The following is a 26,036-nucleotide window of genomic DNA, read 5'->3' as shown; positions in this document are numbered from 1 at the left end:
GTTACGGCAGAGGAGATGGCCATGATGGGGCGCAGGCACGGGCGGTGTCACGGAGCTGGTAAGACGGCAGAGCAGCGCACGGTGTCGCTGCAGGCTCAGGAACGGCATCTCGGCATCTCAGCGGCTCCGCCCCGGTGCGGCGGAGAGCCCGGCTGTGAGCGCGGGGGGGCGGCGCGGGCCGGGCAGCAGAGCCGGTGCGTCCGGGCGGCGGCGGGGAGCCGTGTGGGGCCCGGGCGGAGACCGAAGGCCCGGCAGCCACAGCAGCGGCGGCGATGGGCGAGTGTTGTTGTCCGCTGGTGGTGCGGGTGCTGGTGCTGCAGGCGGCCTGGGCGCTGGCGGGCGGGCAGGTGCGCTACTCGGTGCCGGAGGAAGCCAAGGCCGGCACGGTGGTGGGGCGTCTGGCGCAGGACCTGGGCCTGGAGGCGGGCGAGGCGGAGGCGCGGCGGCTGCGGCTGGTGGCGCAGGGCCGGCGGGCGAGCGTGGAGGTGAGCGGGGCGAGCGGCGCGCTGCTGGTGAGCTCGCGGCTGGACCGGGAGGAGCTGTGCGGCAAGAGCGCGCCGTGCGCGCTGCGGCTGGAGGTGCTGGTGGAGCGGCCGCTGCGCGTCTTCCACGTGGAGCTGGAGGTCACCGACATCAACGACAATGCCCCCATCTTCCCCGCCGCCCGGAAAAACCTCACCATCGCGGAACTGAACACCCTGCCGGGGTCTCGTTTCCCACTGGAGGGCGCTTCGGATGCAGATATCGGATCGAACGCGCAGCTCTCCTATACACTCAGCCCCAGCGAGCATTTTAGAATTCAGGAAGAAAACAGTAACTCTCGTAGCAAGTCCCTGTTTCTGGTACTCACAAAACCTTTAGACCGCGAGACGGTTCCTGTGCACCGGTTGGTCCTTACGGCGAGTGATGGCGGGCAGCCGTCTCTAACTGGCACTATGGAGCTGATGATCTCGGTGCTTGATGCGAATGACAACGCGCCCCAATTCAACCAGTCGGTGTATAAAGTACAGCTGCCGGAAAATACAGCCCCGGGAACTGTGTTTTTCCAGCTGACAGCAACAGACAAAGATGAGGGAAGCAACGGGGAGTTGTATTATTCGTTTGCTGACACAATTTCTCCCAAAATTCAGGAACTTTTCAAGATTGACAAAAAATCCGGGGAAATACGGACTTCCGGTGAACTGGATTTCGAGAACGTTCAGGCATACGACCTGGAGATTGAAGCGCGGGACAAAGGTTGGCCCCCATTGTCTGGTCACTGCCGAGTGGAGCTGGAGGTGCTGGACGTGAACGACAACGCGCCGGAGGTGTGGGTTACGTCGCTGTCGGTGCCGGTGCCGGAGGACGCGTCGGTGGGGACGGTGGTGGCTCTGCTGAGCGTGTCGGACCGGGACTCGGGGGCGAACGGTCGCGTGCGGTGCTGGGTGTGGCCGGCGTCGCCGTTCGGTCTGGAGGCGACGTTCGCGGGCTCGTACTCGCTGGTGCTGCGCGAGGCGCTGGACCGGGAGCGGGTGTCGGAGTACGAGGTGGAGGTGCGTGCGGAGGACGGCGGGGCGCCGCCGCTGCGCGCCAGCCGCGGCGTGCGCGTGCCGGTGTCGGACGTGAACGACAACGCGCCGGCGTTCGCGCAGGCGGTGTACACGGTGCTGGCGCGGGAGAACAACGCGGCGGGCGCGGAGCTGGCGCGGCTGTGGGCGCGGGACCCGGACGAGGCGGGCAACGGGCGCGTCAGCTACTCGGTGTGGGAGGGAGGCGTGGTCGGGGCGGCGGGCTCCTCGGCCTCGTCATCGGGGGTCGGCGCGGGCGTCGGGTGGCGTCCGGCGTCGAGCTACGTGTCGGTGGACGCGGAGAGCGGGCGTCTGTGGGCGCTGCAGCCCTTGGACTTCGAGGAGCTGCAGGTGCTGCAGTTCGAGGTGCGTGCGGTGGACGCGGGGGAGCCGCCGCTGTGTGGCAACGCCACGGTGCAGCTGTTCGTGCTGGACGAGAACGACAACGCGCCGGCGCTGCTGCCGCCCGCGGGCTCGGGGCCGGAGGCGGGCGCCGTGGCGGCCGAGGCTGCGTTGGCGGCGGCAGTGGGAGCGGGGCCGGGGTCAGTGTCGGGCACGCTGTGGGCGTGGGCGGCGTGGGGGGCGCCGGCGGGGCAGGTGGTGGCGAAGATCCGCGCGGTGGACGCCGACTCGGGCTACAACGCGTGGCTGCGCTACGAGCTGTGGGAGCCGCGGGGCAAGGGCCCGTTCCGCGTGGGGCTCTACAGCGGCGAGGTGAGCACGGCGCGGGCGCTGGAGGAGGCGGACGGCCCTCGCCAGAGGCTGGTGATCGTGGTGCGTGACCACGGCGAGCCGGCGCGCTCGGCCACGGCCACGCTCAGCGTGTCGCTCGTGGAGGCCGCCGAGGCGGCGCTGGCCGCGGGATCGTCGTCGTCATCGCTGTCGGGGCTGCGTCCGGCGGCGGGCGCGGAGAGCGGCTCCGGTGCGGCGAGTGCGGCGACGAACGTGTGGCTGGTGGTGGCCATCTGCGCCGTGTCGAGCCTGTTCCTGCTGGCCGTGGTGCTGTACGGGGCGTCGCGCTGGGCGCCGCGGGCGGCCGTGCTCTCGGGGCCCGGGCCCACGACGCTCGTGTGCGCCAGCGAGGTGGGCAGCTGGTCGTACTCGCAGCGCCACAGCCGCAGCCTGTGCGTGGCGGACGGCGCGGGCAAGAGCGACCTCATGGTTTTCAGCCCCAACTTCCCTCCGCCGCCCGGCCCCGCGGCCAAGGACACGCAGCCGGAGCCGTCTGCTCTCCTGGACACGGTCAGTGGCCCTCCCTTGCCCGTCTCTACTTTTTCTCTCCCTCCCTCTCTGTCCCTTATCACCCTCCCCGTGGACTATCGCTACTTTGTACCCGGCTGTGTCCCCACAGCCCTTAGGTCAGTGGTTGCTTGGCGGGTGCTTTACGTTGTCACTGAGTCATTTGCACTTGTCCCTTGTGGGAAACATATTTTATGGTCCCTCGAATCATTTACGGTCGGCCGGGGTTTTTTGCCTTCCGGGATTTTTGGTTTACTCTTTGAATGGAATCATTACCGATTGCTATAAGAGATGTCCGGTGGTGTCATTTTTTGCAGACAATGCTCTTGGTTTCTCGTGTGTAGCATTTCCACCTGAGCTTGTTAAAGGGGTGCAAAGACACACAGGCTGTGGTGGTTATAATTTCCGAGGCACTATGTACGATTTTACTTCCCTGTATGCCAAATTTCTTGGAGTTAATCTGGATTAGTTTTGAAATCTCTCTCCTTTCTTATCCCGCTGCAAGGGATTTCATGCAAGATGGCAATTGGGACTTCAAGGGAAAAGCTCACATTTTGATTTATTCAACGGAGTCATTAAGAAAGTAAGAAAGGCAGTAGGGACTTTTGCTATGTTCATTTTTCGAGGTATCTTCTTGCATTGCTTAGTAGCATAAGGTTTCAGGCAGATGAATATGCCCCGTGAGAAGTGTTACAAAGGGGAAAGAGTTTTCCCCAAGGTAAATATTACAAAGGCGAAACTTCTTTTTCTGCAGCCCGTGTTCCCCCGGTTGTGGATTTGTGTTCCTAAACTAAGAAGTAGCTTGAAAAGCACTGGCCTGTTTGAAGTTCTTGCAAAATTCCCATGAAATGCCACGTAAATTCAAAAGCCGACTGAGGGATCTGGACAAGCCATAAATTCAAATGCAATTGTATGAAATTGAGCAAGGTTAAATGCCGCCTCCTGTCCTTGGGTTGCCCAATGCAACTTCCCCTAGTTTTAACATGCATGGGTAGCCATTTTAGCGGTGGGGTGTTGAAGTGATATAATAGTGTTAAGATACTTGTACGTGCATGTTAAACGCTGCACGGCAGCACAGCGCTGTTGTTCTGTGGTAGAAATTCTCCCACACATTTGATATCCTTTTTGCTCTTGTGTGTAAACATTTGGTGTGGTACTCTTGAATAATAAAACCCGTGTGGACTGGGACCGGAGCTCACAGCTCTAATCACAGAATCTCGAACAGCTCTAATGTACAACTCGGTTGTATTTCTATATGAGATTGCTGAAAAGGCAAAAATATTCAGGGTGAAGATCACAGACCTGAGGAGTCTGTTTACTAGACAGTGGGTGGCTGTGCACTCCTCCATATGCTCCTAGTGCTGATCATGAGGGAAGATGAGGATGTGCAAAAGCTTGGGTCATGCTCAATGTGGGGTTTACAGCTGGAGCATGATGTTAAGGTTGAGTGATGTCTGAGTATTCTGGCAGTGGTCCTACAAGTGGCACTGAGAAGGATCTGGACATGCCTCACAAGGAGAGTGACCATGAGTAGAGGACAGTCTGGACTGATGGGAATGGAGGTCCTGGGTAGAATATGGTCTGCATCATCGGGGAAAAAGTCTAGTATGTTTCCTTAGATGTGGAGATGCCACTTCCCATGGCACGACATAGAAGATTTCTGTAGAAAACCTTAGGAAGAATAACAGCACATAATGCTGCTATTCTAGAATCCTGTCAGGATCTCCAGAACTTCTGCATATCTTATAGTGCTGTTGTTCTTCATTGTATTGCTGTTTGGAACATATCTGCTATGCTTGCCTTCAATTACTTGCTTTTGATTTGGAATGTTGTTACACAAAGAGAAGCTTTTCAAAATCTGGATGGTGCTGCTGAACGATTTCTTAACCTCTTCTTGGTTATCTCTGTGCTTGGAAGGGAAAGAAGGGGAAGAGTGATTCTTTGGTGGTTTTTCTCTCCTTTCACCAAACTTGCCCATTCTTGTGTTTTGTTTTCTTTCTCTCACATATGCATGGTATTGATAAAAGTGGATAAGATGCAGAATGCTTAATTTTGACATCTGTCAGGTTTCAGGTGTTTGGACCATTTCCCAATAGCGTGAGGGATGTCTATTCTGCTCTTCTGAGCTAAGTTTCCCTTTGAGAGAATGTCCTTAGCTTTCCAGTCTCCTTCTTGCTTCTTCTGTGATAAAAAGTGCATACTGTCCAGTTTCTGCAGAACACGAATCATTTTCATGCGTCCAGCTTGCTCACAAACACTGATAATGTTAACTAAAAGTATAATTTAAAATCAGTTCTCCTGTCCTCAAAATATTTAATTTTCCAAAGAACAAATCAGTGATGCTACAGGTAAGTCACTCATACCTAAAGTGGATGAATCTGAGGGATAGATGTACTTTTACTGCTTTTCAGTTGTGGCATCTGTATGTTGGATTGACTGAATGTTGTCTCTATTGGATGAGCACAGCACCACTGTCTGCACGTGTTCTTTTCCTGCTGCTTCCAGGCACAGCATGAGTGTGTGACAGCCAGCAGGGATGGAGGGGGGAACACAATCTATTTCGTGTAGTGGCTGTGTTGGGAGTCAAGATGTTCTTAGTGAAAATGTCGTGGTGTTACCTTCATGGTTTCAGTCAGGCTGGGTGTCAGGTTGCTCGTGGTGATGAAGCAGAAGCATTTGGTGGGGAATCATGCCCGTGGATACTGAAGTTCTAAGGTGTGTTATTGTGACAGTACATGCCTGCCTGGAAGGGAAAGCAAGAGCTTGAGATTCATTGTGCAAGTGAAAGATGAGGCAGAAGAATAACTCTTCGCTGAGATACTGGAAGAGTTCTTGGAAGCTGTGGTTGCTTTTTCAGCATTCTTGAAGGATTTGGCATTTGGCTCTTGTGGGTTTGAGTATCTTTGGAGCCTGGTGTCCAAGTAACCACAGATGAGCAAGTGTGTGGGGCTTGAGTTTGGTATCTTCTGTTTTGATGTAGGAGAGCTCTTCTCCGCTATATGATGCTATCACTCGTCACAGAAAGGAGGTAAAGGAGAAAAGGAAAGGGAGGGGGAAAAAAGGACGGGGAGGGGGGGAAGGAGACAAGGAATTAAGGAATTAAGGAAGGAAGGAAGGAAGGAAGCAGCAAGCACCGGCCTTACCTCTAGACGCAGAGTGCAATTGGTCCCTGAGACCTCTGCATTGGTTAGAGAGCCACGCTCCAGCGATACTGCCCTCTAATTAACATTTATGGCTCTGATTTTGATGATCTGCTTTCCTACGCTGGATGAAACTGATGAGTTGGCACCAGAGTTAATGATTATGAGGAGGATGAAAAGAGAAATGGTATGTAGGTGAAGAATGGGCCAAGGCACGGAAGAACCAAGAAGAAAAAGACAGAGAAGGAGGAAAGGGAAAAGAGTAAAAAGAGGGGGAAAAGGAGAAAAGAGAAGGGAAAGGAAAAATATCAAATGTTAAAGGAACGAGGAAAGGAAGCTAATAGAAGGAAGTAAAACGAAGACAATGGGAGAAGAAATGAAGAATTATTTGCAACAACAAGCGATTAGGAAAAAGAAATAGGAAAAATAAAGTGGAGTACGGTTGAAAAACGCGGCAGAGGAGATGACCATGACTAAGTGGAGGCGCGGGATTGTGAGGCTGCGGAGCAGCGCACGGTGTCGCTGCAGGCTCAGGAACAGAGTCTCGGCATCTCAGCGACTCCGCCCCGGTGCGGCGGAGAGCCCGGCTGTGAGCGCTGGGGGGGCGGCGCGGGCCGGGCAGCAGAGCCGGTGCGTCCGGGCGGCGGCGGGGAGCCGTGTGGGGCCCGGGCGGGGGCCAGAAGCATCAGCGATAGCGGCGGAAGCGTGAGCGGCGATGGGCGAGCGTTGTTGTCCGTTGGCGGTGCGGGTGCTGATGCTGCAGGCGGCCTGGGCGCTGGCGGGCGGGCAGGTGCGCTACTCGGTGCCGGAGGAAGCCAAGGCCGGCACGGTGGTGGGGCGTCTGGCGCAGGACCTGGGCCTGGAGGCGGGCGAGGCGGAGGCGCGGCGGCTGCGGCTGGTGGCGCAGGGCCGGCGGGCGAGCGTGGAGGTGAGCGGGGCGAGCGGCGCGCTGCTGGTGAGCTCGCGGCTGGACCGGGAGGAGCTGTGCGGCAAGAGCGCGCCGTGCGCGCTGCGGCTGGAGGTGCTGGTGGAGCGGCCGCTGCGCGTCTTCCACGTGGAGCTGGAGGTCACCGACATCAACGACAATGCCCCCATCTTCCCCGCCACCCGAAAAAACCTCAGCATCGCAGAGTTATCTACAATGCCGGGGTCTCGTTTCCCACTGGAGGGCGCGTCAGATGCAGATATTGGAGCGAATGCTCAGCTCTCGTACACACTCAGCCCCAGCGAGCATTTCTCTCTGGACGTGCAAAAAACGGAGGAGGACGGCGAGTCCTTATTTCTGGTGCTGAGAAAGCCACTGGACCGCGAGACGATTCCTGTGCACCGGTTGGTGCTGACGGCGATTGACGGTGGTCGGCCGTCTCTGACGGGGACAATGGAGCTGGTGATCTCGGTGTTGGACGCCAACGACAACGCGCCCCGTTTCAACCAGTCGGTGTATAAAGTGCAGCTGCCAGAAAATACAGAACGCGGCACGTTAGTCATGAGAATAAATGCCACAGATTTCGATGAAGGGTCAAACGGGAATATCTCGTATTCCCTCGAGATCTTGTTTCCTCAGGATGGAAGAGACGTTTTCGGGATCGACAAAAAGAGCGGAGAGATTCGTCTCAAAAATGATTTAGATTTCGAAGATATTGGTCTATATCGTCTCCAAGTGGATGCAACCGATCACGGAAACCCCCCACTATCGGGTCACTGCAAATTGTTGGTGGAGGTGCTGGACGTAAACGATAACGCGCCGGAGGTGTGGGTGACGTCGCTGTCGGTGCCGGTGCCGGAGGACGCGTCGTTGGGGACCGTGGTGGCTGTGCTGAGCGTGTCGGACCGGGACTCGGGGGCGAACGGTCGCGTGCGGTGCTGGGTGTGGCCGGCGTCGCCGTTCGGTCTGGAGGCGACGTTCGCGGGCTCGTACTCGCTGGTGCTGCGCGAGGCGCTGGACCGGGAGCGGGTGTCGGAGTACGAGGTGGAGGTGCGTGCGGAGGACGGCGGGGCGCCGCCGCTGCGCGCCAGCCGCGGCGTGCGCGTGCCGGTGTCGGACGTGAACGACAACGCGCCGGCGTTCGCGCAGGCGGTGTACACGGTGCTGGCGCGGGAGAACAACGCGGCGGGCGCGGAGCTGGCGCGGCTGTGGGCGCGGGACCCGGACGAGGCGGGCAACGGGCGCGTCAGCTACTCGGTGTGGGAGGGCGGCGTGGTCGGGGCGGCGGCCTCGTCGTCGTCGGGGGTCGGCGCGAGCGTCGGGTGGCGCCCGGCGTCGAGCTACGTGTCGGTGGACGCGGAGAGCGGGCGTCTGTGGGCGCTGCAGCCCTTGGACTTCGAGGAGCTGCAGGTGCTGCAGTTCGAGGTGCGTGCGGTGGACGCGGGGGAGCCGCCGCTGTGCGGCAACACCACGGTGCAGCTGTTCGTGCTGGACGAGAACGACAACGCGCCGGCGCTGCTGCCGCCCGCGGGCTCGGGGCCGGAGGCGGGCGCCGTGGCGGCCGAGGCTGCGTTGGCGGCTTCGGCGGGAGCGGGGTCGGTGTCGGGCACGCTGTGGGCGTGGGCGGCGTGGGGGGCGCCGGCGGGACAGGTGGTGGCGAAGATCCGCGCGGTGGACGCGGATTCGGGCTACAACGCGTGGCTGCGCTACGAGCTGTGGGAGCCGCGGGGCAAGGGCCCGTTCCGCGTGGGGCTCTACAGCGGCGAGGTGAGCACGGCGCGGGCGCTGGAGGAGGCGGACGGCCCTCGCCAGAGGCTGGTGATCGTGGTGCGCGACCACGGCGAGCCGGCGCGCTCGGCCACGGCCACGCTCAGCGTGTCGCTCGTGGAGGCCGCCGAGGCGGCGCTGGCCGCGGGATCGTCGTCGTCGCTGTCGGGGCTGCGTCCGGCGGCGGGCGCGGAGAGCGGCTCCGGTGCGGCGAGTGCGGCGACGAACGTGTGGCTGGTGGTGGCCATCTGCGCCGTGTCGAGCCTGTTCCTGCTGGCCGTGGTGCTGTACGGGGCGTCGCGCTGGGCGCCGCGGGCGGCCGTGCTCTCGGGGCCCGGGCCCACGACGCTCGTGTGCGCCAGCGAGGTGGGCAGCTGGTCGTACTCGCAGCGCCACAGCCGCAGCCTGTGCGTGGCGGACGGCGCGGGCAAGAGCGACCTGATGGTTTTCAGCCCCAACTTCCCTCCGCCGCCGCCCGGCCCCGCGGCCAAGGACACGCAGCCGGAGCCGTCTGCTCTCCTGGACACGGTCAGTGGCACTGCCTTGCTCGACTCTACTTCTCCCCCTCCTTTCCCCATCTCTCTCGCCTTCTGAGCCTGTTCTGCTATTTAGCCGGGCTCCGCTTCCTCCTGAGTGCGGTGGGTGCTTGGCGGGTGCTTAAGTATGTTAATTGCACCTTTACATCTGCTGCCTTGTAGTAGCCCTCCGACTCCTGCCACCATAACGGTATGGCAATAATACTTTGGTTTCTGCACCTAAAATTTGCTGCTGTGGATATGAATTTTTCTGCCCTACAATGGAATCATAGCTGATTGCGGTTAGAGTTTTCCTTTGAAGCGTCGAGGTTTCACTTGTTGAGACAATGCTATTGCTTGCGGGTGTGTGCATTTTTCCTCCGAGCTTACTGAAGCGGTACAAGACAGGCTGTGATGGTGACAGTCCCCCAGACACTGTGTACTGCCTCATTGCTTTTGCTGACTGCTGACTGTGATGGTATCACATGAGGTTCTTCTCTTTCTTCATCTTCTGCCATTTGTTCTCTACGAGAGATGCAAGGCAAGGTGAAAATTTGGATTTCAGTTTTCATGTCGTTATGACAACTGGGAAGGCTTTGTGGTGTTTTCGTATTTGGTTGCCTGCCCAGTTTTTTTTAGCTGTCTTTTTAATTTGCTTTGCTGGCTGAACAGTTTCCTTGATGGACACTAATCTTTTTTTGACATGGTTTTTTTTTTCAATATTTATATTTGGAACACCTTCAAAGTTTCCCTGTAAATCCTTTTCTTCTACACAGTAGATATCCACTGCATTGGTGTATTCATCAGTGCATTGCTTGGTCTCTCTCAGCATGACATCAGTGTCTGGTGCCATGAGAGCAGTCCCAACATGACCTCTACAGCAAACAGTGTTCTCAGGTCTGTTACACTACCAGACCTCGAGGAACAGCTGCAGAGTCTGCCAGACCACGTCTGTGATGCCATCTCTGTGGGGTTTACAGTGCTCTCCTTGCTGGGAAGGGAAGCAAAAGTCAAATTGACCCCTGAAGTAGGAAAGGAAATTGTGCCTTTTCACAGAGGTGAATGTGGCAGTGACACTAAGTAGGGCCTGGCTATGTCCTGATGCGAAAGGTGAGGTTGAGCACTGGGAGGACTTGTCTGAGAGAACCTGAAATAATTTTTAAGACAATGGGTCATATCATAGGAGGACAAGAAGAGGCATGATGTCCTTTTCTGGAGAATAAATATTGCAGAGTGAAGAATGGAGGATGCTTAGAGGAAAGCAGGAAGCAGGATGGGCACAGAGTGTTTTTTCCCAGGATCCTCTCCCTAGTTTTAAGGCTCGGAAGTTGCAGGCCTTCCTGGATCTTGAGATAATACATGATATTGAAATGGCCACAAAGTCTTTTGAGGTTATGCATATCTCCCATCAGAGAGAGTCTCTTGTGCTTCCAGTGGCCTGACGTGGAATGTGTTGGATAAGAGTTGGTAACATTCAGACTGATCAACATTTTTGTTGCTTTGGGAAATGTGGGAGTGTAGTGCTACAACCTACTGTCTGTGTGTATTCTAGGACATTTATACCAGCTTCCACAGCTGTTTCCATGGTGGGTCTCTGTTCCTCTTGACACAATTTTTAAGGGCAGCTGCTGGGGTTGGTGTAATCTTGTGTTGTTTTTCTCCTTCTTGTGCTCATGCACCATCAGTCTGGGTAGCGATGGTGTGTCCTGTTATCACACATGGCTCATTCTGGTGTCTGTACACGCCAAACCTCTTCATCTAGAGAGCAGCCCAGGTCTGGTTTTCTATTGCAGATATTCTCCCACACAATTGACATTTTGAGTGCACTTGTGCTTCAGTTTATGGTGTGGTATCTTTAAGGAGAAAACCTGCGGGGAGTGGGATCAGAACTGTTCCTAACTGTAATCACGGAACATTTATGAACTCGGTTTGTGTTTGAAATTGCTGAAATGGTACAAAGCATCCCAGCATGTGGAAAAAGTCAAAGAGTCATGGAGCGGACTTGCATCACTCCAAATATTCTTTGAGCTAGGCATGAGGAATGGTGAAGTTTTGAATACCTCTTTGAGGAAGAAAATAGAGAATATTTGCTGAGCAGTGGAGATCCCAGTTCCTAGTGCAGTAGATAGACAATTACAGTAGAATATCTCCAGAAGGGTCCCAGCACATAGTGCTATGCTCCTAGGATCCTCTCAGGACACCCAGAAGTTCTGCATATCTTAGGGCACTGTTGTTCTTTCTGGTGTTACTCCTTGTGAAGACATCTGCCCTGTGCTCTTGCTACAGAGGGGAAGGATTTGTCTTATATTCAAGATGTTGCCAAAACTAAGTGGAATGGAACATTTTGCTTTTCTTTCCTCCTCTTTGATCAAACCTGCCCAACCTTTCAACTTTTGTAGTATTTTCTTTTTTTTTTTCCCTGTCATGTTGGCAATGTGTTGAAGATGGTGGATAAAATACAGACTGCTGATTTTTGGCAGCTGTCAGGTGTCAGATGTTGAATGATTTCCCATCAGTGTAGTGAATGGCCTTTTCTGCCTGAGCTAAGTTTAATTTTGAGAGAATCCTCTGTAGCTTACACGTGTGCTTCCTTCCTCCCCTGTGATAGAAATGTATAATGGGCACTGCACTCTGTTCAGTTTTTGCAGAACTTAAGTGAATTTTTTTGTTCCAGCTTCCTCGAAAACACTGATAATATTAAGGGCAAATATCCTTTTAAAACCAATTTCCCTCCCCGGATGATGTTTCTTTTCTGAAGAAGGAATCAGTCATGCAGGTAAGTCACTCACCTAAAGTGGATGTGTCTGAGAGAGGTGTTCTTTAGCTCCTGTTCAGTTGTGGCATCTGTATGTTGAATCGTCAGAATGTTGACACTATCAGACAAACAAAGCACCATTGTTTGCTGTCATACTTTCCCTGCAGCTTCCAGGCACAGGTGAGTGGGTGGCGGCCAGCAAGAATGGAGGAGGTACTACAATAACTTTCATGGAGTGACTGTGTTGGGAGTCCCACAGGTTCTTAATGACAATACCATGGTGCTACCTCGGTGGATTTTTTTTTACTGTGTGACAAGTGCATCATGCTGATGAGTGGGAGGTTTTCTGTGGGGACTAATGCTCGTAGACACTGAGGTCCTGGGTGTGTTAATTGTGGCAGTGCGTTCTTGCCTTAAAGAGCAGGCATAAACTTGACGTTCATCTTGCCGGTGGAAAACGAGTCAGGAATGATCGAGATACATTGAAGAGTGCTCAGGAGTTGTGGTTGCCTAGTGTGTTTTTATGTCTTTGTGGAGGATTGTCATGCTGGGCTGTGATAGTTTTGTGTTCCTGAACGAAAAACTCCCGTGAGTTGTTTGGAGTCTTTCAGGCCTCTCTGCACATGTTTCTCAGTAGCTGTGGCTTCAGCTGTTGTGTCAGAGTGTGGTGGAACGTATTCTGATGCAGAAGGGCTGTTCTTTGCCATCTGATTGCCTTGCTGTGCTATTGCTGGATCTCTGAGAGGGCTGGAGGCTGAAGAGTTGAATGTTGAAAGGACAGGAAATTGCAGGTGCACGGACAGGAAGAAAGCAGATATGTTGATACTTCTCTGAAGAGATGGATGACAGAACGGAAGAGGATGATCTTACAAAGAACATGTCCCTACATCAAGTCGAGCATGTTGTAGGCACAGTAAAAGCTTCTTGGTAATGGAAAAGTGAAGAGAGGATGGCAATGGAAGAAAATTGGAAGCAAGGTGAATGCAAGGAAAGAAGGAGAGAAAGAGGAAAAAAAGAGAATGAAGAAAAGTAGAGAAAGGAATGATAAAGGGAGCAACAACAAATGAGTTTACTGGCATGTCACCGACATTAGAACCATACATAGCAAGGGTGGAAGGCAAGAAAGGAGAAAAAAGAAAAAGGAAAGATGAGAAAGAAAAATAGAGTGAAGATGCTAAGAACGAATGACACAAGAAGATAATTAGGAATGGAAGATGAAAAAGACGAATTAGAAAAAGAAAAAGAAAAACAAAAAACCAGGAATGAGATGGGCAGTACGCAGCGATCTTATCTCTAATTGCTGGTCGGAGCTGGTTCCAAACAGCCTCCGTCTGGACTAGAATACTACGCGCTCCGGCGCTGGTTGGGGCGCCGGAGTGTTGGTAAATCCTCCTTGTATTCCCCGTCACTGCGGCGCTGGAAGGAACTCGAGAGTTACCAGAAGAGATAAAGAAGAAAGCAATGGAAAAAGACCAAGTATTAAGCTGAAGAAGTGGCAGGGGCTCAAGAGAGCGGAGAAGAGATAGCCGTGACGAAGCAGCGCGCCGGCTGTGTAGCGGAGCGTGTGAGGCCGCAGAGCAGCGCACGGTGTCGCTGCAGGCTCAGGAACGGCGTCTCGGCATCTCAGCGGCTCCGCCCCGGTGCGGCGGAGAGCCCGGCTGTGAGCGCGGGGGGGCGGCGCGGGCCGGGCAGCAGAGCCGGTGCGTCCGGGCGGCGGCGGGGAGCCGTGCGGGGCCCGGGCGGAGGCCGGACAGCAGCGACAGCAGCGGCGGCGGCGGCGATGGGCGAGCGTTGTTGTCCGTTGGTGGTGCGGGTGCTGGTGCTGCAGGCGGCCTGGGCGCTGGCGGGCGGGCAGGTGCGCTACTCGGTGCCGGAGGAAGCCAAGGCCGGCACGGTGGTGGGGCGTCTGGCGCAGGACCTGGGCCTGGAGGCGGGCGAGGCGGAGGCGCGGCGGCTGCGGCTGGTGGCGCAGGGCCGGCGGGCGAGCGTGGAGGTGAGCGGGGCGAGCGGCGCGCTGCTGGTGAGCTCGCGGCTCGACCGGGAGGAGCTGTGCGGCAAGAGCGCGCCGTGCGCGCTGCGGCTGGAGGTGCTGGTGGAGCGGCCGCTGCGCGTCTTCCACGTGGAGCTGGAGGTCACCGACATCAACGACAATGCCCCCATCTTCCCCGCCACCCGAAAAAATCTCACGATCGCGGAATCATCGGTGATGGGGTCTCGTTTCCCGCTGGAGGGCGCGTCGGATGCAGATATCGGATCGAACGCTCAGCTCTCCTATACGCTCAGCCTCAGCGAGCATTTCTCTCTGGATTTGCAACAAAGTGAGGAATACCGAGAATCCTTATTTCTGGTGCTCAGGAAGCCACTGGACCGCGAGACGATTCCTGTGCACAGGTTGGTGCTGACGGCGACTGACGGTGGCCGGCCGCCGTTGACAGGGACGGTGCAGCTGGTGATTTCAGTGCTGGATGCAAACGACAACGCCCCACAATTCAATCAGTCTGTGTATAAAGTGCAGCTGCGGGAAAACACGGAAGAGGGGACGCTGGTGGCGTGTGTGAATGCTACGGATCCGGATTTGGGAAGCAATAGTGAACTGACATTCAGTGTGAGCAATACTTTTCCTGAAAAGGGATTAAACCTTTTCCTTTTAAATGCTAAGACCGGCGAGATCCGTCTGGCGGGCGCCCTGGACTATGAAGACATCCGTTCATATGAGATACAAATCGAGGCAACAGATAAAGGGACACCCCCGCTGTCAGGTCACTGCAAGGTGGTGTTGGAGGTGTTGGATGTGAACGACAACGCGCCGGAGGTGTGGGTGACGTCGCTGTCGGTGCCGGTGCCGGAGGACGCGTCGGTGGGGACGGTGGTGGCTCTGCTGAGCGTGTCGGACCGGGACTCGGGGGCGAACGGTCGCGTGCGGTGCTGGGTGTGGCCGGCGTCGCCGTTCGGTCTGGAGGCGACGTTCGCGGGCTCGTACTCGCTGGTGCTGCGCGAGGCGCTGGACCGGGAGCGGGTGTCGGAGTACGAGGTGGAGGTGCGTGCGGAGGACGGCGGGGCGCCGCCGCTGCGCGCCAGGCGCGGCGTGCGCGTGCCGGTGTCGGACGTGAACGACAACGCGCCGGCGTTCGCGCAGGCGGTGTACACGGTGCTGGCGCGGGAGAACAACGCGGCGGGCGCGGAGCTGGCGCGGCTGTGGGCGCGGGACCCGGACGAGGCGGGCAACGGGCGCGTCAGCTACTCGGTGTGGGAGGGCGGCGTGGTCGGGGCGGCGGGCTCCTCCTCCTCGTCGGCGTCGGGGGTCGGCGCAGGCGTTGGGTGGCGTCCGGCGTCGAGCTACGTGTCGGTGGACGCGGAGAGCGGGCGTCTGTGGGCGCTGCAGCCCTTGGACTTCGAGGAGCTGCAGGTGCTGCAGTTCGAGGTGCGTGCGGTGGACGCGGGGGAGCCGCCGCTGTGCGGCAACGCCACGGTGCAGCTGTTCGTGCTGGACGAGAACGACAACGCGCCGGCGCTGCTGCCGCCCGCGGGCTCGGGGCCGGAGGCGGGCGCCGTGGCGGCCGAGGCTGCGTTGGCGGCTTCGGCAGTGGGAGCGGGGCCGGGGTCGGTGTCGGGCACGCTGTGGGCGTGGGCGGCGTGGGGGGCGCCGGCGGGGCAGGTGGTGGCGAAGATCCGCGCGGTGGACGCCGACTCGGGCTACAACGCGTGGCTGCGCTACGAGCTGTGGGAGCCGCGGGGCAAGGGCCCGTTCCGCGTGGGGCTGTACAGCGGCGAGGTGAGCACGGCGCGGGCGCTGGAGGAGGCGGACGGCCCTCGCCAGAGGCTGGTGATCGTGGTGCGCGACCACGGCGAGCCGGCGCGCTCGGCCACGGCCACGCTCAGCGTGTCGCTCGTGGAGGCCGCCGAGGCGGCGCTGGCCGCGGGATCGTCGTCGTCGTCGTCGCTGTCGGGGCTGCGTCCGGCGGCGGGCGCGGAGAGCGGCTCCGGTGCGGCGAGTGCGGCGACGAACGTGTGGCTGGTGGTGGCCATCTGCGCCGTGTCGAGCCTGTTCCTGCTGGCCGTGGTGCTGTACGGGGCGTCGCGCTGGGCGCCGCGGGCGGCCGTGCTCTCGGGGCCCGGGCCCACGACGCTCGTGTGCGCCAGCGAGGTGGGCAGCTGGTCGTACTCGCAGCGCCACAGCCGCAGCCTGTGCGTGGCGGACGGCGCGGGCAAGAGCGACCTGATGGTTTTCAGCCCCAACTTCCCTCCGCCGCCGCCCGGCCCCGCGGCCAAGGACACGCAGCCGGAGCCTTCTGCTCTCCTGGACACGGTCAGTGGCCCTCCCTTGCCCGTCTCTACTTTTTCACTCCCTCCCTCTCTGTCCCTTATGACCCTCCCAGTGGGCTAACGCTACTTTGTACCCGGCTGTGTCTCCACAGCCCTTACGTCAGTGGTTGCTTGGCGGGTGCTTTACGTTGTCAATGAGTCATTTGCACTTGTCCCTTGTGGGAAACATATTTTATGGTCCCTCGAATCATTTACGGCCGGACGGTGTGTTTTGCCTTCCGGGATTTTTGGTTTTCTCTTTGAATGGTATCATTGCCGATTACGATAAGCGATGTCCGGTGGTGTCATTTTTTGCAGACAATGCTCTTTCTTTCTTGCGTGTAGCATTTCCACCCGAGTTTGTTAAAAGGGTGCAAAGACACACAGGCTGTGGTGGTTATAATTTCCGAGGCACTACGTACGATTTTACTTCCCTGTATGCCAAATTTGTTGGAGTTAGTCTGGATTAGTTTCGAAATCTCTCTCCTTTCTTATCCCGCTGCAAGGGATTTCATGCAAGATGGCAATTGGGACTTCAAGGGAAAAACTCACATTTTGATTTATTCAACGGAGTCATTAAGAAAGTAGGAAAGGCAGTAGGGACTTTTGCTATGTTCATTTTTCGAGGTATCTTCTTGCATTGCTTAGTAGCATAAGGTTTCAGGCAGATGAATATGCCCCGTGAGAAGTGTTACAAAGGGGAAAGAGTGTGCCCCAAGGTAAGTATTACAAAGGGGAAATTTCTTTTTCTGCAGCCCGTGTTCCCCCGGTTGTGGATTTGTGTTCCTAAACTAAGAAGTGGCTTGAAAAGCACTGGCCTGTTTGAAGTTCTTGCAAAATTTCCATGAAATGCCACGTAATTTCAAAAGCCGATTGAGGGATCTGGACAAGCCATAAAGTGAAATGCAATTGTATGAAATTAAGCAAGGTTAAGTGCCGCCTCCTGTCCTTGGGTTGCCCAATGCAACTTCCCCTAGTTTTAACGTGCATAGGTAGCCATTTTAGCGGTGGGTGTTGAATTGTTATCATGGTGTTGAGATACGTGTACGTGCATGTTAAACGCTGCACGGCAGCACAGCGCTGTTGTTCTGTGGTAGAAATTCTCCCACACATTTGATATCCTTTTTGCTCTTGTGTGTAAGCATTTGGTGTGGTACTCTTGAATAATAAAACCCGTGTGGACTGGGATCAGAGCACAGAGTCTAATCGCAGAATCTCGAACATCTCTAATGTACAACTCAGTTGTATTTCCTGATGAGATTGCTGAAAAGGCAAAAATATTCAGGGTGAAGATCACAGACCTGGGGAGTCTGTTTACTAGACAGTGGGTGGCTGTGCACTCCTCCATATGCTCCTAGTGCTGATCATGAGGGAAGATGAGGATGTGCAAAGGCCTGGGTCATGCTCAGCGTGGGGTTTACAGCTGGTGGATGATGGTGAGGTGAAGCAATCTCTGAGTATTCTGGCAGTGGTCCCACAAGTGGCACTGAGTAGGATCTGGACATGCCTCACAAGGAGAATGACCATGAGTAGAGGACAGTCTAGACTGATGGGAATGGAGGTCCTGGGTAGAATGTGGTCTGCATCATTGGGGAAAAAGTCGAGTATGTTCCTTAGATGTGGAGATGCCATTTCCCATGGCATGATGCAGACGATTTCTGTAGAAAACCTTAGGGCGAATAACAACACACAATGCTGCTTGTCTGGAATCCTGTCAGGATCTCCAGAACTTCTGCATATCTTATGGTGCTGTTGTTCTTCATGGTATTGCTGTTTGGAGCATATCTGCTATGCTTGCCTTCAATTACTGGCTTTTGATTTGGAATATTTTTACACAAAGAGAAGCTTTTCAAAATCTGGATGGTGCTGCTGAACCATTTCTGAACCTCTCCTTGGTTATCTCTGTGCTTGGAAGGGAAAGAAGGGGAAGAGTGTGATCCTTTGGTGTTTTTTCTCTCCTTTCAGCAAACTGGCCCATTCTTGTGTTTTGTGTTCTCTCACATATGCATGGTGTTGATAAAAGTGGATAAGATGCAGACTGCTTAATTTTGACATCTGTCTGGTGTCAGGTGTTTGGACCATTTCCCACCAGCGTGAGGGATGTCTATTCTGCTCTCCTGAGCTATGTTTCACTTTGAGAGAATGTCCTTAGCTTTCAAGTCTCCTTCTTGCTGCTTCTGTGATAAAAAGTGCATAAGGGGCACGGCACACTGTCCAGTTTCTGCAGAACACGAATCATTTTCATGTGTCCAGCTTGCTTAGAGACACTGATAATGTTAATTAAAAGTATAATTTAAAATCAGTTCTCCTGTCCTCAAAATATATAATTTTCCAAAGAACAATTCAGTGATGCTACAGGTAAGTCACTCACACCTAAAGTGGAAGGGTCTGAGGGATAGATGTACTTTTACTGCTTTTCAGTTGTGGCATCTTTATGTTGCATTGACTGGATGTTGACTCTGTTGGATGAGCACAGCACCACTGTCTGCACGTGTTCTTTTCCTGCTGCTTCCAGACACAGCCTGAGTGTGTGGCAGCCAGTGGGAATGGTGGAGGGAACACAATCCATTTCATGAAGTGGCTGTGTTGGGAGTCAAGGAGATGTTCTTAGTGAAAATGTCGAAGTGTTACCTTCATGGGTTCAGTCAGGCTGGGTGTCAGGTTGCTCATGCTGACAAAGCAGAAGCATTGGACGGGGAATCATACCCTTGAATACCAAGGTTCTAGGTGTGTTATTGTGACAGTACATGCCTGAATGGAAGGAAAAGCAAGAGCTTGAGATTCATTGTGCAAGTGAAAGATGAGGCAGAAGAATAACTCTTCACTGAGATACAGGAAGAGTACTTGGAAACTGTGATTGTTTTTTCAGCATTCTTGTAGGATTTGTCATTTGGCTCTTGTGGGTTTGAGTATGTGTTCTTTGGAGCCTGGTGTCCAAGTAACCACAGATGAGCAAGTGTGTGGGGCTTGAGTGTGGTAGATTCTGTTTTGAGGTAGGAGAGCTCTTCTCTGACATATGATGCTATAACCCTTCACAGAAATGAGGTAAAGGAAAAAAGGAAAGGGAGAAGGAAATAAGGAATGAGGGAGGGAGGGAGGGAGGGAGGGAGGGAGGGAGGAAGGAAGGAAGGAAGGAAGGAAGGAAGGAACATTAGCAGCAAGCACCGGCCTTACCTCTAGACGCAGAGTGCAATTGGTCCCTGAGACCTCCGCATTGTTGAGAGAACCTGGCTCCAGCGATACTGCCCTCTAATTAAAATTTATGGCTCTTTTGACTTCGTTGATCTGCTTCCCTACGCTGGATGAAACTGATGAGATGACACCAGAGTTAATAATTATGAGTAGGATGAAAAGAGAAATGGAAATGACGTGAAGAATGGACCAAGGCACGGAAGACAACAAAGACGAAAAAGACGGAGGAGCAATGGGGAAAGTGTAAATAGAAGGGGAAAGGGAGGAAAAAGAAAAGAAAGGAAAAATAGTGAAAACGAATTGAACGAACAAAGGAAACTAAAAGAAGAAAGCCAAACGAAGAACGAGGGAGAAGAAATGAAGAAGTATTTGAAAGAGCAAGCGATTAGGAAAAAGAAAAATGGAAAAATAAAGAGGAGCACGGTTGAAAAATACGGCAGAGGAGATGGCCATGATGGGGCTCAGGCACGGGCGCTGTCACGGAGCCGGTAAGACGGCAGAGCAGCGCACGGTGTCGCTGCAGGCTCAGGAACGGCATCTCGGCATCTCAGCGGCTCCGCCCCGGTGCGGCGGAGAGCCCGGCTGTGAGCGCGGGGGGGCGGCGCGGGCCGGGCAGCAGAGCCGGTGCGTCCGGGAGGCTGCGGGGAGCCGTGCGGGGCCCGGGCGGGGGCCAGACGCATCAGCGAAAGCAGCGGCGGCGATGGGGGAGCGTTGTTGTCCGTTGGTGGTGCGGGTGCTGGTGCTGCAGGCGGCCTGGGCGCTGGCGGGCGGGCAGGTGCGCTACACGGTGCCGGAGGAAGCCAAGGCCGGCACGGTGGTGGGGCGTCTGGCGCAGGACCTGGGCCTGGAGGCGGGCGAGGCGGAGGCGCGGCGGCTGCGGCTGGTGGCGCAGGGCCGGCGGGCGAGCGTGGAGGTGAGCGGGGCGAGCGGCGCGCTGCTGGTGAGCTCGCGGCTGGACCGGGAGGAGCTTTGCGGCAAGAGCGCGCCGTGCGCGCTGCGGCTGGAGGTGCTGGTGGAGCGGCCGCTGCGCGTCTTCCACGTGGAGCTGGAGGTCACCGACATCAACGACAATGCCCCCATCTTCCCCGCCGCCCGAAAAAACCTCAGCATCGCTGAATTCACCACTCTGCCCGGGTCTCGTTTCCCGCTGGAGGGCGCGTCGGATGCAGATATCGGAGCGAACGCTCAGCTCTCCTATACACTCAGCCCCAGCGAGCATTTCTCTCTGGATTTACAAAAACCGAATGCGCGTAATCTTGTACCCGATCTTGTACTAACTAAACCTCTGGACCGCGAGACGATTCCTGTTCACCATTTGGTGCTGACCGCCACTGACGGTGGGCGGCCGTCTCTGACGGGTACAATGGAACTGGTGATCTCGGTGCTGGATACTAACGACAACCCTCCCCATTTCGACCAGTCCGTGTATAAAGTTCAGCTGCCAGAGAGCGCTGCTGTGGGGACACTGGTAGCACGTGTGAACGCCACTGATGTGGACGAAGGAAGTAATAGCGAATTAACCTACAGTGCGACCAACTTCATTCCCCCGAGTGGAAGAGATGTGATTTCAATCAATCCGAAGACAGGAGAGATTCACCTCACAGAAGCCCTGGACTTCGAAGAAGTCAATGTATTTGATTTTCGTATTGAAGCGAGAGACCAAGGGACACCTCCGCTCTCGGGTCACTGCAGCGTGGAACTGGAAGTGCTGGACGTGAACGACAACGCGCCGGAGGTGTGGGTGACGTCGCTGTCGGTGCCGGTGCCGGAAGACGCATCGGTGGGGACGGTGGTGGCTCTGCTGAGCGTGTCGGACCGGGACTCGGGGGCGAACGGTCGCGTGCGGTGCTGGGTGTGGCCGGCGTCGCCGTTCGGTCTGGAGGCGACGTTCGCGGGCTCGTACTCGCTGGTGCTGCGCGAGGCGCTGGACCGGGAGCGGGTGTCGGAGTACGAGGTGGAGGTGCGTGCGGAGGACGGCGGGGCGCCGCCGCTGCGCGCCAGCCGCGGCGTGCGCGTGCCGGTGTCGGACGTGAACGACAACGCGCCGGCGTTCGCGCAGGCGGTGTACACGGTGCTGGCGCGGGAGAACAACGCGGCGGGCGCGGAGCTGGCGCGGCTGTGGGCGCGGGACCCGGACGAGGCGGGCAACGGGCGCGTCAGCTACTCGGTGTGGGAGGGCGGCGTGGTCGGGGCGGCGGGCTCCTCGTCGGCGTCGTCGGGGGTCGGCGCGGGCATCGGGTGGCGTCCGGCGTCGAGCTACGTGTCGGTGGACGCGGAGAGCGGGCGTCTGTGGGCGCTGCAGCCCTTGGACTTCGAGGAGCTGCAGGTGCTGCAGTTCGAGGTGCGTGCGGTGGACGCGGGGGAGCCGCCGCTGTGCGGCAACGCCACGGTGCAGCTGTTCGTGCTGGACGAGAACGACAATGCGCCGGCGCTGCTGCCGCCCGCGGGCTCGGGGCCGGAGGCGGGTGCTGTGGCGGCCGAGGCTGCGTTGGCGGCTTCGGCAGTGGGAGCGGGGTCGGGGTCGGTGTCGGGCACGCTGTGGGCGTGGGCGGCGTGGGGGGCGCCGGCGGGGCAGGTGGTGGCGAAGATCCGCGCGGTGGACGCCGACTCGGGCTACAACGCGTGGCTGCGCTACGAGCTGTGGGAGCCGCGGGGCAAGGGCCCGTTCCGCGTGGGGCTCTACAGCGGCGAGGTGAGCACGGCGCGGGCGCTGGAGGAGGCGGACGGCCCTCGCCAGAGGCTGGTGATCGTGGTGCGCGACCACGGCGAGCCGGCGCGCTCGGCCACGGCCACGCTCAGCGTGTCGCTCGTGGAGGCCGCCGAGGCGGCGCTGGCCGCGGGATCGTCGTCGTCTTCGTCGCTGTCGGGGCTGCGTCCTGCGGCGGGCGCGGAGAGCGGCTCCGGTGCGGCGAGTGCGGCGACGAACGTGTGGCTGGTGGTGGCCATCTGCGCCGTGTCGAGCCTGTTCCTGCTGGCCGTGGTGCTGTACGGGGCGTCGCGCTGGGCGCCGCGAGCGGCCGTGCTCTCGGGGCCCGGGCCCACGACGCTCGTGTGCGCCAGCGAGGTGGGCAGCTGGTCGTACTCGCAGCGCCACAGCCGCAGCCTGTGCGTGGCGGACGGCGCGGGCAAGAGCGACCTGATGGTTTTCAGCCCCAACTTCCCTCCGCCGCCGCCCGGCCCCGCGGCCAAAGACACGCAGCCGGAGCCTTCTGCTCTCCTGGACACGGTCAGTGTTAATGCCTTGCTCGCCTCTATTTATTCTCTCCCCCATTGCCCATTCTCTGTCGTTTCCTGCGTTGCTTCTGCTATTAGCCGGCCTCTGCACCTCGACCTGACAGCGGTGGGCTCTTGGCGGGTGCTTAAGTGTGTTAATTGCACATTTGTGTCTGCTGCCTCTTCCTTGCAGGGTAACGGTTTGCTGGAGGCGCCTTGGGATACGCCCCTCTGATTTGCTGATGTGGATATGTATTGTTCTGCTCTAGAATGAAATCATTGCCTTTTGAGATGAGAGCTGTCCTCTGATGCCTCGAGGTTTTCATTATGAAGGGACCTCTCCCGCTTGCTGTAGGTTTGTGTAGGTTTCGTCTTGCTTGTGTAGGTTCTCCACACTGGCTTGCTGAAGCTGTGCAGGGCAGGCTGTGGTGGTGACAGTGTGCCAGGCCATGTGTATCTCATCACAGCCTTTGCTGACTGCTGACCGTGGTGGTATCACATGTGGTTTCTTCTCTGCCCTCATCTTCCATCGTTTGTCCTTTACAGGAGATGCAAGTCAACATGAATATGTGGACTTCTGTTTTCATGTCATTATGAAAACTGGGAAGGCTTTGTGGTCTTTTTATGTTTTGTTTCCCACCCAGTTTTTTGTCACCTGTAGTTGTCAAGTTGCATTTCTGGCTGAACAGGTGGCTTTATGGACACTAACCTTTTTTTGACATGATTTTTTCAATGTTTACATTTGGAACACCTTTAAAGTTTCCCTGTAAATTGTCTTCTAAACAAGAACAATGGCAGCAAAAAATCCTACAACCGATTTCTTCTACACAGTAGATATCCACTGGATTGGTGTGTTCACCAGTGCATTGCTTGGTCTCTCTCAGCATGACATCTGTTTCTATTGCCATGAGAGCAGTCCCAACATGACCTGTACAGCAAATAGTGTTCTCAGGTCTGTTACACTACCAGACCTCAAGGAACAGCTGCAGAGTCTGCCAGACCATGTCTGTGATACCATCTCTGTAGGTTTTACAGTGCTCTCATTGCTGGGAAGGGAAGCAAAAGTCAAATTGACCCCTGAAGTAGGAAAGGAAATTGTGCCTTTTCGCAGAGGTGAATGTGGCAGTGACACTAAGTAGGGCCTGGCTATGTCCTGATGTGAAAGGTGAGTTTGAGCATTGGAGGGAACTTGAAATCATTTGTAAGACAATGGGTCATGTCATAAGAAGGAATGGGAATGATGTCCTTTTCTGGATAATAACTGTTGGAAACTGAGGAATAGAGGATGCTTAGAGGCAAGCAGGAAGCAGGATGGGCACAGAATGTTTTTCACCAGGATCCTTTCCCAAGTTCCAAGGGTCAGAAGTTGCAGGCTTTCTGGATCTTGAGATACTATGTGGTAAAGAAATGGCCACAAAGTGCTTTGAGGTTATGCATATCTCCCATCAGAGACAGTTTCTTGTGATTCCAGTGGCCTGACATGTGGAATGTGTTGGATAAGAGTTGGTAACATGTAAACGGGGCACATTTTTGCAGCTGCTTTGGGAAAGTTGTTGTGGGAGGGTAACACTTCAGCATATTATCCATGTGCATTGTAGGGCATTTAAAACAGCTTCCACCGCTGTTGCTATGGTGGGTCTGTGCTCCTCTTCAGACACAATTTTTAAGGGCAGTTTAGGGGGTGGGTGTCATCTTGTGCCCTTCTTCTCCTTGTGCTCATGCACCATCAGTCTGGGTAGAGATGGTGTGTCGTGTTATCACACATGGCTCATTCTGGTGTCTGGATGTACACACCAAACCTCTTCATCTACAGAGCAGCCCAGCTCTGGTTTTCTATTGCAGATATTCTCCCACACAATTGACATTTTGAGTGCACTTGTGCTTCAGTTTATGGTGTAATTTTCTTGAAGAAGATGGTGGGGGGGGAGTGGGATCAGAACTGTTCCTAACGGTAATCATGGAACCTTTAAGAGCTCGGTTTGTGTTTGAAATTGCTGAAAAGGTACAAAAGGTACAGGCATGTGGAAAAAGTGAAAGAATCACAGAGTGGACTTGCAGCACTCCATATATTCTTTGAGCTAGGCGTGGAGGGAGGTGAGGTTTTGAATACGTCTTTGTGGAGAAAATAGAGAATATCTGCTTATCTGTGGAGATCCCAGTTCCCAGGGTACCAGATAGGCAATTACAGTAAAACATCTCAAGAAGGGTCCCACCACAGAGTGCTACTCTTTTGGGACCCTCTCAGGACACCCAGAAGTTCTGCATATCTTAGGGCAGTGTTGTTCTTTCTAGTGGTACTCTTTGTGAAGACATCTGCCCTGTGTTCCTTTAATTCCTTGGTTTTTATGTGGAATATTGTTCATCAAACAGAAGCTTTTTGGAATCTGGATCATGCTGCTGAGCCTTGTCTGAACCTTTCCCATGGTTGCCTTTGTTCTTAGTCTTGCTAGAGAGGGGAGGGATTGGTCTTAGCGTCCATGACGTTGCCAAATATGCATTTCATTAAATTGGAATGGAACGTTTTCTTTTTCTTCTCTCCTCTCTGATCAGACCTGCCCAACCTTTTAATTTTTGTTGATTTTTGTTGCTTGCTTTGGGGTCTTTTTCCTGTCATATTGGCAATGTGTTGGTAATAGTGGATGAGATGCAGACTGCTGAATTTTGGCTGCTGTCAGATGTTGAATGATTTCCCATCAGTGTAGGGAATAGCTTTTTCTGCCTGAGGTAATTTTAGTTTTGGGATAACTGACCGTAGCTTACATGTGTGCTTCCTTCCTCCCGTTATAGAAATGCGTAATGGGCACTGCACTCTGTTCAGTTTTTGCAGAACTCCAGTGATTTTTTTTCTGTCCAGCTTCCCCACAAACACTGATAATATCAAGGGCAAATATCCTTTTGAAACCAATTTCCCTCCCCTGATGATGCTTATTTTCAGAAGAAGGAACCAGTCATGCAGGTAAGTCACTCACCTAATGTGGATGTGTCTGAGACAGGTTTTCTTCAGCTTCTGTTCACCTGTGGCGTCTTTATGTTGAATCATCAGAATGTTGACCCTATCGGACGAACAAAGCACCATTGTCTGCTCAGTCAGAGCTGAGTGGGTGGCGGCCAGCAAGAATGGAGGAGGTACCACAATCATTTTCATTGAGTGACTGTGTTGGGCGTCACAGGGATGTTCATAGTGACAATGCTGTGGTGCTACCTCGGTGGATTTTATTTGACTGTGTGACAAGTGCATCATGCTAATGAGTGGGAGGTTTTCTGTGGGGACTAATGCTCGTAGACACTGAGGTCCTGGGTGTGTTAATTGGGGCAGTGCATTCCTGCTTTAAATAGCAGGCATAATCTTGACTTTCGTCTTGCCGGTGGAAAACGAGTCAGGAATGATCGAGATACATTGAAGAGTGCTCAGGAGCTGTGGTTGCCTAGTGTGTTTTTATG

The 26,036-nt window shown here is 55.4% G+C and overlaps 3 protein-coding genes and 1 pseudogene across 3 annotated transcripts; all 4 read left to right on the top strand.

Annotated features, from left to right (window-relative positions):
- Positions 1–67: 67 nt before the first annotated feature.
- On the top strand, positions 68–4,944 carry LOC146422259 (protocadherin alpha-2-like). The gene has a single exon (XM_085046686.1). The coding sequence runs from the start codon at positions 273–275 to the stop codon at positions 3,072–3,074; it is 2,802 nt and encodes a 933-aa protein (XP_084902812.1). The 5' UTR covers positions 68–272; the 3' UTR covers positions 3,075–4,944.
- Positions 4,945–6,180: 1,236 nt separating this feature from the next.
- On the top strand, positions 6,181–9,212 carry LOC146422258 (protocadherin alpha-3-like). The gene has a single exon (XM_085046688.1). The coding sequence runs from the start codon at positions 6,642–6,644 to the stop codon at positions 9,210–9,212; it is 2,571 nt and encodes an 856-aa protein (XP_084902814.1). The 5' UTR covers positions 6,181–6,641.
- Positions 9,213–9,946: 734 nt separating this feature from the next.
- On the top strand, positions 9,947–16,272 carry LOC146422257 (protocadherin alpha-2-like). The gene is made up of 2 exons (XM_085046687.1): positions 9,947–12,527; positions 12,632–16,272. The coding sequence occupies exon 2, from the start codon at positions 13,669–13,671 to the stop codon at positions 16,270–16,272; it is 2,604 nt and encodes an 867-aa protein (XP_084902813.1). The 5' UTR covers positions 9,947–12,527; positions 12,632–13,668.
- Positions 16,273–19,300: 3,028 nt separating this feature from the next.
- Positions 19,301–23,816, top strand: LOC146422256 (protocadherin alpha-2 pseudogene; annotated as a pseudogene).
- Positions 23,817–26,036: the final 2,220 nt, after the last annotated feature.

The sequence above is a fragment of the Lichenostomus cassidix genome, unplaced genomic scaffold (genome assembly GCF_008360975.1).
Source record: "Lichenostomus cassidix isolate B80296 unplaced genomic scaffold, HeHo_3.0 HiC_scaffold_786, whole genome shotgun sequence".
In the NCBI taxonomy this organism is placed as follows: Eukaryota; Metazoa; Chordata; class Aves; order Passeriformes; family Meliphagidae; genus Lichenostomus; species Lichenostomus cassidix.
Note: the sequence above shows the minus strand (reverse complement) of the source record. Positions and strands in the feature narration are given on the sequence as shown.